The 12,480-nt window shown below is 36.2% G+C and overlaps 1 protein-coding gene across 2 annotated transcripts in view; it reads right to left on the reverse strand.

The window, feature by feature from the left end:
• The window catches only part of LOC121431094 (eyes absent homolog 1-like), a 77,822-nt gene that overhangs the window by 33,298 nt on the left and 32,044 nt on the right, over positions 1–12,480 (reverse strand). Inside the window, exons 4-8 of one of the 2 annotated variants that reach the window (XM_041628579.1) lie at positions 12,199–12,324; positions 10,993–11,075; positions 10,143–10,302; positions 2,634–2,788; positions 872–955 (exon numbers count right to left, since the gene is read on the reverse strand). In XM_041628579.1, the coding sequence (XP_041484513.1) occupies positions 872–955; positions 2,634–2,788; positions 10,143–10,302; positions 10,993–11,075; positions 12,199–12,324 (608 nt within the window). Of the gene's footprint in view, positions 1–871; positions 956–2,633; positions 2,849–10,142; positions 10,303–10,992; positions 11,076–12,198; positions 12,325–12,480 lie in introns of both variants that reach the window. The other variant, XM_041628578.1, reaches the window with a different exon arrangement.

The raw sequence follows: 12,480 nt of genomic DNA on the forward strand, positions 1-12,480 counted from the left end.
TTCTCTCGTGATTATCGGAAAAAAGAGAGAGAGAAGAGAAAAAAGCAATATATGAGAATTTGAAGAAGGAATATTGAATTAAACAAGTCACAGAGGATGAAAAGGGGGAAAAGTATAAAGCCGTTGCCTAGTGTGGACAGAGTATATCGTAACATTGGCTCTAACCTCCAACATTCTCATACAGATAACAAAATAAAAAAATATTAATAACATACAAGAATGAACATCCAGAAAAAACAGTTTGGGCTCCAATAATCCACAAAAGAAACAGGAAACTAATAAAAATTGAAAAAATCTAAAAATCACCGACAGAGTAGCGATGTATGATACACGTGCATGGAACATAAATTCATATCAGGAATAAAATGTCACACATTCTAACTCTGATATAGTCTTCCCCAAACCAGTATTAAAAAAGTGCCCATGCTATGATATTGTTCATGTATTTACACCATTAATGATTATAAAATTATAAAACAACATTGGCTTGTATTCTGAACTCTAGCTTAACTTAAAACCATGGCTTATCAGAGTTCCATAACTCCAAATCAATATATTGTCATATTTCGCATTTAAAATGATGCAATTATAGTTTTCTTCACCCTAAAACATGGGATATATCCCAGTAAATGCAAATGAAGCATGAGCTGTCAAGAAACGTTGGATGCTTATAGCTTTCCATAGTTTTGGATTAGCCCAGACTTTTGACCACGACTAAGTTAAGTTGGGCATCAGAAGACAGGCAACTGTCTGAGACATTCCTGGACACAGGTAGGTATCATCCTTGAATAAAGATGAGGTAACAACCTTGAAAGGCGCAATGGAGGTTTGGAAGGGAGAAGACCAGAGAAAAATGAAAATACGATCTTACCTTTCCAAATCTTGTTGCATATGACCCCGTTAACAATGAATGGAAGATGATTATCGTTTCATCCAAATCCCACACAAACACTCTCTGTAAAATCAGATTAAAGAAAAAAACAGTACCAGTTACTGTCTTGCTTAGGCATCTTACTAAGCAGTCAGAGCTGTGTCTTTACATGTATCCTGTTATAAAGGCACAAGCGTCTCTCCCTGTATCTTATCAGGGACCCGTCTTGCAAAGAGTTACAACTGATCCGATCAACCTCAACTGTATGGAAATCCAACAATATCATCTTTTTTTAATTGCACAATGTCCCGTTTAAACAAAGCAAAGACAATGAATTTTCAAGAAATAAATGAATGTATAAATTCACAGCATATCTAGAAAATATTTTGAGCAAACATGCATTTTGGGTGTTGATGTTGCTGGCTTTCCATAGTTAAGGTCGTTTGGAGCAATTGCAACACTTTGTTAGACAGGGCCAAGGAATCCCCATTGTTTTGTCTAGGATGAAATATGGGGTTTAGCGATGGAAAGACGCTTGTGGGAAACCTGCTGAGAAAGATGAGGCTCTGATTGTTTGGCAAGGTGTCTTCCGATAACTTGAAAGGTCCTAATTTGAGTGTCCAAGTTACAGGGGTTTTACAAGAAATCTACTACTGATTGGTTCTCAATAATTGGTTCACAAATCAATTTTAAATCTTGCGATTGATTGCTATTCTGCTTTGAGCAGAAGCAAGCTACATGTAAATCTTAAAGATCTTCCCTTGCAGAGTATTGTGCAACATAATACTGGAGTAACGGAAGCCTTGATGGATCATATCCTTGCAGCCTCTGGTAAAGAGGATCTTCTCTGGGGCAGTGTTCCATGAAGCACCAAGTCTGTCATTTTCATTGCCAATTGTTACAAGCTATTGAAATACTAGCATTCGATTGGCTGAGAAGAAATTTGTCAGTGTAAAATCAATGACAAGATGCTTCAAGAAATACTCCATAGTTGTTTCACATCAGGCTTAGATATCTCCTGGAGTGCAATGCTCAGCGATTGATCATACGCTTGATATTCACCATTGAATGTATACGTCGGTGAATGCAATCAATCATAAAAATTGCTTCTCTGACCTATGCTAAGCTAAGGCTACATTCCACTAAGACTCACCAATATGGCAACATTGAAGTTTTTGTTACTAAAAATACCATGGAAACTTTGATTCAGGTGTTGCAAGAAAGCAGTTGAAATATACTCCAAATTTTAGTGCAATTTTACAATTAATAAATGAATTTTAGCTGCAGCAAATTAGTTTATACTCCTTATTGCAATAAGTAGCAAATCAATTCCTCATTTCAGATTGATTGCAAGACATACATGTACAATTGACTTCGGGGACCCAAAAGAGATTTGCAATTGATCGTAAGTCTTTTGCAAGTCCCTATAAGCTACGGATACTGAACCCCGTTATTGTAAAAGCCGAGCTACAATAATCGTAAGTTCTTAATAATGATAACTTATTAAAAGTCCAGGGTAGGTGTTCATAAAGTTGTTCATAAGTTATGAGCGACTTTACAAACAACTGGTGATCCTTTCTTAGATGATAAATCAACATCAATGAAGATTCAGTGCTTATCATTTACCACTAGAAATGATAACCAGTCATTTGTAAAGTCACTCATAACTTACGGACACCTTTACGAGACACCCACCGGGATTCTCATTCTAGAAACAGGAAGTGACTGTTGCTAAGATGACAAGGGAATTCTGGGAAATTACCTCTAAACCATCTTCCGGAGGCGGCGATGGGTTATTCCTTCTACTCCTCCCCGTCGACTTGGTTCTACTACCATTCTTGGGCCCCTGACGCCCTCGTCCAAGACCATTGGCATCATCGAGCTTGATGGAGGCATCGGTGGTGAAAGAATTCTCAACTGCATTAGAGAGAGATGGGGTGGTGGAGGGGTCAGATTGGGCTGCACTTGTGTCGAGTTCTTTAAAGATAAGTGAGATACAAATGGGGAAAAAATGCCACATGATGGAGTATAAAGGGGAACAATATGGTGGAGTTGATGGAACAAAAAAACATGGATTCCATTTGAAAAGACACCAGGTCATTTCGCTATGATCATAAAGGTTGAGAACATTTCAGAGGCCCAATTCGAAGAGACTTATAATTGAGTAGAAGAAATAACCAGTTGTCTCACGATGTATCAAATGTAGTACTACAGTTGTCTCACGATGTATCAAATGTAGTACTACATTTGATACATCGTGAGACAACTGGTTATTTCTTCCACTCAATCCTTTACCACGATGAACCTCTTCCACATCATCTCTGAGACTTAAAATTATGGTAACTTTGCCATTATGGTCACTACCATAGCCCTGTTACCATGGTAGTAACTATAATCACAAAGTTACCAAAATTGTAAGTCTCCACGAAACAGGTCCTTGGTGTTATCATCTTTTTTTAAAATGTGGTTTCAAATCATAACAACAGTGCATTGCTTGGAGACATCTAATTTTAGGGTATATGATTTTACATCTGATATTTTGAAACAAATATTGGATTTTTTCCAAATATTGAAGTGAAAAAAGTGAATTCCTTACACCAAGGGTAAATGAAATTAACAGGGATCACACAAAACTGTAACCAGAAATGCTAAAGAGAAATGTGTGTTTTGATCAAGTTCAGCAGCGAAAACACAAAGAAATTTCTAACACTGCATTAGACTTGTGTAGTTGTTCAATTTCAGGGGAAATGCATTTCCCATGAAACCCTGAAGTATTTTAACATTCTGAAGACAAAACAAATCAAACATTCTCCGTGAACATAACCAGGAGAAAAAAAGTTTAATGAGATCAGTGTAATGTGTTTCGAAGGAAAGTATCATTTGAAATTCGTTGAACGTATCCAACAGTGGAAATATGATTTGGAAGTTTTGCAAAGACCATAATGTGATGAATATAAATGAAAAAATGGGGCCAAGGGCAGGTGAGGCAGCTATCTATTTAACATGTAAATTGGCTGTGGATGAATAGAGAAGTCATTTCAACCTTCTAATTTCACCTTGAAAATGATGTCTGCTCAGAAGAGGAAGTAAACAAGCACCCAGTAGGGTTAGGAACCTCATCAAAATGCATTGCAATCTAATGCCGATAATTTAGACATCCACTGGTAGTTTTTAAGATGCATGTTCATGCGCACATTACCCAACACGAATAATGGGAAACCGGAGGAGGCTAAGCGCTCAGTGAGTTAACAACACTTAATGCCGTGGATTGTAAACTTAGAAGGCAAGTTGATGAGCATGGTAGGAGGGTCTCACCGAAAGGCGCTTCCATTAACCAGTTGCATGCCCTACCTCAGGAAACATGTTCTATCAAAACCAAAATGCACATAGAGTTAAACTAATGATGGACATTTGGAATTCTGCAGGTTATAAGTTGATTCTAAACGTAGGATGAGATTCCTACCAAGTAGCTTTATAAATGATCTTTTCTATATAATCATGATGTCTTAATCTAATTTAGATTTTACACTTTGATCACAATTGTAAGCTCATATTTCTGATGTAAATAATAACATTGTAAGTCACTTAAATTGTGTATGGTACGGTATTTCTTTAGTTCCTTCAACATTATTTGAATATACAAACACAAATACATAAACTACAAAAATGTTACATCAAAATGTCATCGCATAAATCACACAAGACAAAAAAAATGAGGGAAACCAAATTGGAAACTTGCATGTAAGACAGTATTGATGACTTGGGTGATGTTTAACAGAATAAATGAACACTGAACATTGAAAGAAAAAAAGATATCAAATACAATATATTCAACTGACAAAATTTATAACAAATATTTTAGAATCGCCAATATAATTTTTGTAAAGTATTTTCTTATTGTTAAGAGCCTTCCACCAAAAGAACAACTTAAGACAGGATACTGTTTGAAATAATTTTTACGTAGAGGGGAAAATTTAGTCAAATCTTGCACATCTTGATGACAAGTTTCCTCTAGCCGCTAGCTTTCCTGACGGAGGGCGACACGAACGTTACAGAGATAATTCCAATAGCCTCGTTCCTCATCAGCTCAAGTAGTTTGGCCCAAAGGCAATTGGCGCGAGGAGCGCTTTAAAAAACCGTTCAAGAAAAAACGGAGGGGAAAGAGTATGGTAAGCGTAACCGTAGACGCAAGATGAAGTGAGAGGGGAAAGGGATAGTTGGTCGGTGTGCAGTCGGCGAAACGACCGGTGTAAAGGTCTCTCTCGAAAGGTGAGTCGGAGAGTGAAGTTGTTGGAGGGGGTGCCTGTCCTCCGTGCAGGGAGAACTTGATTTGGAGAGTGTTAGTGATATGCCTTGACCACTCCAATGAGCCCTACATAGCACCGTTCCTACCTACCACTCTCAAGTATTCTTTAAGTCAGTCACTGCTGATCATTCGCCTATCACACGCATCTGAACAAGCTACTGAATGCCATTACAGACATCACTCGCTTTTACACATCATCAAACTGCGAGTGCAGTCTTCGATGAAAAGACGTTCTTTAAGCACGATGAGCTTTTTGTTCTCCGAATGAAAATTTTCAGAAAGATGCACATTAATCACTAACCCACCAAGTACATGAGATACTACCTTATTATAATGAGGTGTTTAGTTTATGGGCAGTATGGGCATGCACATCTATAACCCACATTGTAAACTTTTAAATGGTAGGTGTGTCCGCTGTATCTGGAATTAAAGGGGTAAAGGCCAACAGGGAGCTCATACCATCTCTACATTGACTCTCCTGCAATAGCTATTTATGCTTCATTAATAGTCTTGATGTATGTATAATATAGTGATTTGGGGTAAAATTAAGATTTAGAATGGCGATTTGATCTTTAAATGAAAACCGAGAATACTTGGGAGCTAACTACTATTGCATAGAAGCACTTTACAATTTCCTTCAGAATCAAATTGCTTGCTGGTAGTAATACATCATTCTGCAAATGCTTTGTTTTTTCTGTGCTTAATTGCTCAGTAGGGTAATTCCTTAGACCCCTATTTTACAGATGAATTCAGTTTATGGCCCACTAACTTAAAAGTCGAGTGCCACCTACAACCCTCCATCTCAATCCTCCATCATGAATAAAACATCTAGATTTACTTTAACGCTGATCTCGTACCCCTTCCCATCAACAGTGCCTATCTAGGGAAACACTCTACCAGAACCAGTATCAAACTTTCCTCATTGCAACCCACCACTTCCATTTCTAATACCCCTTTCCCTACCAAAGAAAATGCCCAGACTTTTTACCACTCTGATTCTATTACCCCTTTTCCCTATTCATTGATTCATCTAGGCCCAAAGACACACTCTACAGCCATGAACCTGGACCATTCTCTCTTCTACCGTACCACCACTTTGTTTCTGTTACCCCTTCCCCACCAAAGAAAATGTCTAGACTTGTTACCACTCCGATTCTATTAGCCCTGACACATATATAATGGTCTCATTTCAGGCAAGCCCTCTTATTATACTACTGTCTTTCTATTCAGCGCACCAAAGGTCATCAGAGGTCATCATCTGTTGCCCATGGGTGACAGCCGCAACCTTGTGACCCATAAACAATAATGGTTGGGGTCACTCCACCCCTATTTCATCTCAACTTTAATTTTCTCCCGGCAAATTAAACTTTCATTCATTTATTCTTCGTAAGTCTGTCTTCTTCCGTCGTTTTGATTCTTACTATCTATTGCTCGTTGTATTCTATTTCTAAATCTTTTCTTTCCAAAATTCATTTGTGAGTTGCAATTATCCCCAATCCATGAGATTACCCATTCCCCCTTTCCTTCAATGAACGAACTAGCACTAAGTTTTTGATGACTATTAATTTGCAAAAGGAAATCTACTCATGCTGCTTTTCCAACTGTTTTGCCCCACCATCTATATCCTTCATCATAATTTCCAATCTCTCCTCTCAACCATCTTCCTCCATGCATTTTGCCTATCTTCCGAATACTCTCCTGATAGAGAATAGATGAGAAGCCTTGTCCGTCCCGCACATAGCTCCAAGATATTCTTTTGCTGCGTATTTCTGGCCCTGTTTGGACAAGCTTCAATAGGCCTCTTTATCTACGTCTCCCCCATTCTTTCTGATAAATAGTACGCATTCACTACCAGTTGGACTGTAATTGTTCATAAAATTTTATGGCCCAATTTTCTAGATTGTCCTTAATCCCCTGCGGTATGAACTCACTTTCACCAAGTTTAATTGAGTCGTTTTTCTCTCTCCTCCCAGGGCTCCCTCTCTTTCTAACAAGTATTTCTTTCTTTTTAAATCACTATTAAAGCATGGGCCTAAATGTTCTGAAGCGCTTGTAACATGGAGTTTTGTTTGGACGTTCTCTCAACTGCATGGATAATTTTCATCTCATCAAAATGCATCTAGAGAGTTATAAAAAGTAGATAATTATTTATAAGCATTCATGACTTTTTCAAAATATTATTAATTATTGAAGAATTTAGTCAAGGTTAACTTTCATTTTTTTTTAAATGGCTTAATTATCCAGAATATTTTTATAAAGTATTCGGAATAATTTACAGACTAGCAACAAAAATCTCACCCAGCCTGGCTTCAACCAAATGCATTGTCGCAATGTTAACCGGATAAAATAGAATAGAATCTTCACAAGTACATACAAATCTAGAAGTTTCAGCGACAGAAAATACCAGAAATTTGGATACATAAAAATGAGATTTGGGGGAATGTTTATTTTCCCTTGTTTTTTCACTAACCTTTTTAGTTGATAACATCTGAGTGTGGATTTGTATTAAACACATCTGATAAATAGTTACTATGAAAGTTCATGGATTTCATATACATGTGTAAGTATTCATAGCCATATGACATGAAAGAATAGTATCATCTTTAATGACTGCTTTAATACTATTTTGAAATCAATGCAAATAATGATTACTAAAAAACAGAGCACATCTTCTGCTCAGACAAATACGAAAACCAACATGATATACAAGACGAATTTGCTAATACACCAAATATTATTTTGTTATCTGTTATGGCAATGGAAATATGATTTGCATTATTTGTACATTAAGACTCTTTACTTTAATAAATATACCAATGCCCAAGCAAGCAAGTATTATTCTGCGAAGTAGTACCTAAAGATATGGAAAAAAGAAAGATCGAGCAAATAAATCTATAAAGCCAGTCCAATCATTTAAAATCAGCCCTGCAGAAAAAGCCCACACCTGTTTAAATGAATTTTAAAACGGCGAATAATTGAGTAGAATGGTGTGCGTCTCTCAACGAACCCAAATCAATAACACAGCCTTTAAGAAGCTTCTTCTACCAAAGCCGGCAATGTGATGCGTCACATCAATTTCTACGACCTGCGAACGTGACTTCAGCAAGTATTCAAACTCTGTGAAAAACCAGAGGAAAATATGCAGCACTGGTTTACCCCTAGGGATAATAGGATCATTCAGTCTTCATTTTCTGCCAGACCAACAAAAAAATTGACAGAATATTGGCCAGGAGGTATAGAGATAAAGTTGTTTGATAGAGGAATAAAAAATATGACAATGAAAAAAATAAAATAAGGGCAAAACACACCATGATTATTTACATTGGTTTAAGACTAGATTCTTTTTACCTTTAACAAACTAATAAGCATCACATTTATACATAGTTTCAATGTGATAGGATAAACAAACAATATATAGCACATTTCTCCCTATAATATCAAAATATTTTGTTTGAATTCATATTTCTCAGCATTTCCATCATACCGAGGAGGAAGAATGTCTGGTATTGTCTGCTGCATATAATATTCAACAGTTAAGGCTATAACCAGATTCAGATCATTTTAGATCAAGTCGCTTGTAGAACATTTGACTGAATTATTCACATGAATTATTCTTGAATCTAACATTTTGCTTGGTGTTTAAATATCGCCCACTGCATATAAGTATAATCTTGTAATTGATTGGGTATAGGAAAATGCTGGATATTTCAATAATGGATAAATGCATTCTATAGTGGATTCAGTACTGTGTTCTGTAACATGAAAGATATGATCAATCTCATTAATTGATATTAATCATATATGTCTATCACATAACATGTATTAGATAGAGAGGTGCAATCGATTGTAAAATGGATTCCATTTCACAATATTACAGGGAGGAGGTCGCATGTTCTTCCCACCATATAATCTTATAGAGAGTTGTGAATGCTCCCTTACAAACAAAAAATGATCATACAATTTACAATTTATTTTTGCATACATGTAAGTGCATCTCTTTAATGGCAAAATGCTCTAAAAATATTCTATATGACAAAATGTGTCATCATATTGTTTATGTACAGGTTTCTATATTGTTACGATATATTGCAACTTTCATCTCTGTGTATACATATTGTTAGAACCATTGGAAACCAAAGTTTATACATACAGTGCTTTGGCAATTAAAAGAATCCTGAATCATTGGATATCCCTAGTTCAACTTCATAACCTGATGCCCACCAGAAATGAATGAGCCCTTCATAAACCTCAAGCTATATGGGATTTACAAAATTCTATAATAATAATAATTGACATTTATATAGCGCTTTATCAATCTACGACTGTTCAAAGCGCTTCACAATTATTATGACCCGGTCACTGGATTCATAGCATTCCAAGCAGCCTGTTAAGGTGCAAACTTGCTAAACCAACCACAATGACCAATATTCAACAAGTTGAATCAATTGCAATTCATTAACCCACTGAGACCTATACCCAAGCTGACTAGAGTCTACGGAAAATGTGTGATGTACAGTCAACCTGTCTCAGCGGCCACCTGTCTATAGTGACAACCTGTATTTAGTGGCCAGACAAATTGTCTCCCATTTGAAGGCAAGGCAAGGTGTGTAATATAACCCATCTATAAGGGCACTCTTTCTCCTGTAACCACTTTCCCATTGGTAATCACAATAGATGGGTTTGACTGAGGTGAAATACTGTTGTGCTCAATGGGTTAATAACATTGGGCACCATGAGTTAAATAGTGAGTTAAATCATTGCAAGTGATTCAACAGGTTGACTATCAAATTCTGTAATTCCCATAGCCTTACAGCACATGTACGTTTATTAAAGGTTCATACGCCGATACATGCAGAATACACTATTATACAGTCTTCATGTTATACTGACAAAAAAGGGTCAATTGAGGGTTGAATAAGGATGACAAAAGATAAACATTCAATAATAGAATATGATTTCACTTACTATCACTTGGTAACGGCGCTAACTGATACGTTGTTGTATTGGGTAACGGCGTGCCAGCGCTGAAGCTATTTGACATGCTGTATGGACTGTAATTTTGTGAAGCGTAGTACTGGTTGAAACCTGTTTGACTGTAGGCCGTATAAGAACCGTATTCTACACCCTACGAAAGAAGTGTGATTCAAAAAGATACACAAATTTGTGATTTAATCATTAACAAGAAAAAATATTCTACTCCCTCTGGAAGAAAGTATAAGGATGAAACTAAAAGAAACAAGAATTCCTGACTTAAATTTTCATGTAAGATCTAATTCTACACTCAAAGATAGAATAAAAAATGATAAAGAAACAATAATTCATAACTAAAAGGTCTGTACAGGTATATTCAACAAAATGAGTGATAATGATAAAGACCGGGCCAAATCTCAAGGACTTAAAAAACGGTGGGGAACTTGAATGACTTCAGGATGGAAAGTAATATAAACTATCAAAATTGACATATTCTTAATTGATCACAATACATTTCTTTAATGATTTACATAATAGGTTTCAAAAGCTATTTAAAATTAAAAGAACATCGGAAAATCTAAATCAAAAGCTAATAACTACGGCAAGTCGGCAACTAATTAATAACACATTAATAACTGTAATTCAAACACAAAATCAAAACCCATTTTCCTGCCACTATTACAAATCCCTCCCATCCAGCAAGTTTACTAAAGAGAAAATGTCTAAAATAACTCACAATCAATTTTGCATCTCATAGAGGTTTCCAGAGAATTCAACAAATTAGTAATAGGGTACAATTGTACAATATAACAAGAATTTCCAAAGGAGATAAATGTGTACAAACCTGATGTGTACTGTTAAAACCCTGTGAATTTGTTGTTGTATTGCTTGTAGATGGGTATGTGTAGCCTGCCGTTGAAAACGTGCCTAATGCAAACAAATAATAATAATAAAGATTAATATTTTATACATTTATATACTGTAGGGCTTCATACTTTTGGTTTCTAAGTGCTTTACACAGGGGTGTGAGTGGTCACAAATAAAAAGATCTGGAAATAGCTGAAGAGTGTTGAAAAACTCTGAAATAAAAAGAGCTCCCATTCTTTTTGTACAGAAGAAAGCCAAAAATAAGCTGAAATTAAGCTGAAGATCAAAAAAAAAATATGAAATCAGATAAAAATCTGAACTCTCACACCCCTGCAATTGTAGTTATTATTACCCCTTTCACAGGATCCATCACTTTTCCACGCACAAAGTGCACCACCTCCACTCCCTGGGGAGTATCCTGACCACGCAACCGTTTATCGGTGCTCACATTCCAATCTAATGACAAAGACTTACACATCCTACCTAGGTAGAGAGTGACAAACGTGGATAAGTGCCTTACCAAAGGACATTATAGCGCCAAGCGGGATTCGAACCCTTGAGCCTTGGTTTAAGATAAGAGTAAAGTGGCTGAACCACTACACCTCCACAATACATGAGAAAACAATCAAGCAATATGAAGATCACAGATATCAGGACCAGATACTCACTACAATTCAACTATAGGAATTAGATCGTGATAAAGAAGTAGAGTACTTAAAGATAAGTGTAGAGTCTACCACAATAGGGGTTAGGTGAGGTATGTAGATAAAAAAAAAGTACCTTGTGTCATAATAAGGGTTAAGTGAGGCACTCAATATCAAGATTAAGAAAGGTACCTTGAATGCTATAATAAGGGTTCTGTGAGGTAAAACATATTTAAATGAAGGTACCTTGCTTGCCATAATAAAGGATTAATGAGGTAGCTTTATTTAAAGAAAGGTCCCGCTCTGTCATAATAATGGTTTTGTGAGGTATATATACTTGAAGAAAGGTATCGCACATCCCAATATAAAGGCTTTTGTGATGTACTTAGCTATCAAAATTTATTTCTTGAAATATTTTATTTCCAGGCAAAAGACAACAAGAATATGTACAAGAGGAAGAAATTATCACCGACTAGTGCCTGTTATGAAGCTCTCCTCACTAGTCGGGATTTACAAATATACAAAAATAAAATTGGTACCTTGCATGCCATAATACGGGCTCTGCGTTGCTTGCGGACTACCAGTGAAGCTTGATGAACCATACGTACTAAGATATGGCCCTTGACCTTGTAACGTAGCAGGGTCTGACTTTAATGACTTTGCTCCTGTAAAATTAAATACAATAATATAAACATAATAATAAATGCACAGTTTTAATATACATGGATGGAACACCTGGCGATTAATTGGTACCAGTATTTCTTTATTCTGCATGAATATTTTACTTTTCGAACAAATTCTCTCATACCGCCATTGTCATA

The sequence above is a fragment of the Lytechinus variegatus genome, chromosome 17 (genome assembly GCF_018143015.1).
Source record: "Lytechinus variegatus isolate NC3 chromosome 17, Lvar_3.0, whole genome shotgun sequence".
NCBI classification, from domain to species: Eukaryota; Metazoa; Echinodermata; class Echinoidea; order Temnopleuroida; family Toxopneustidae; genus Lytechinus; species Lytechinus variegatus.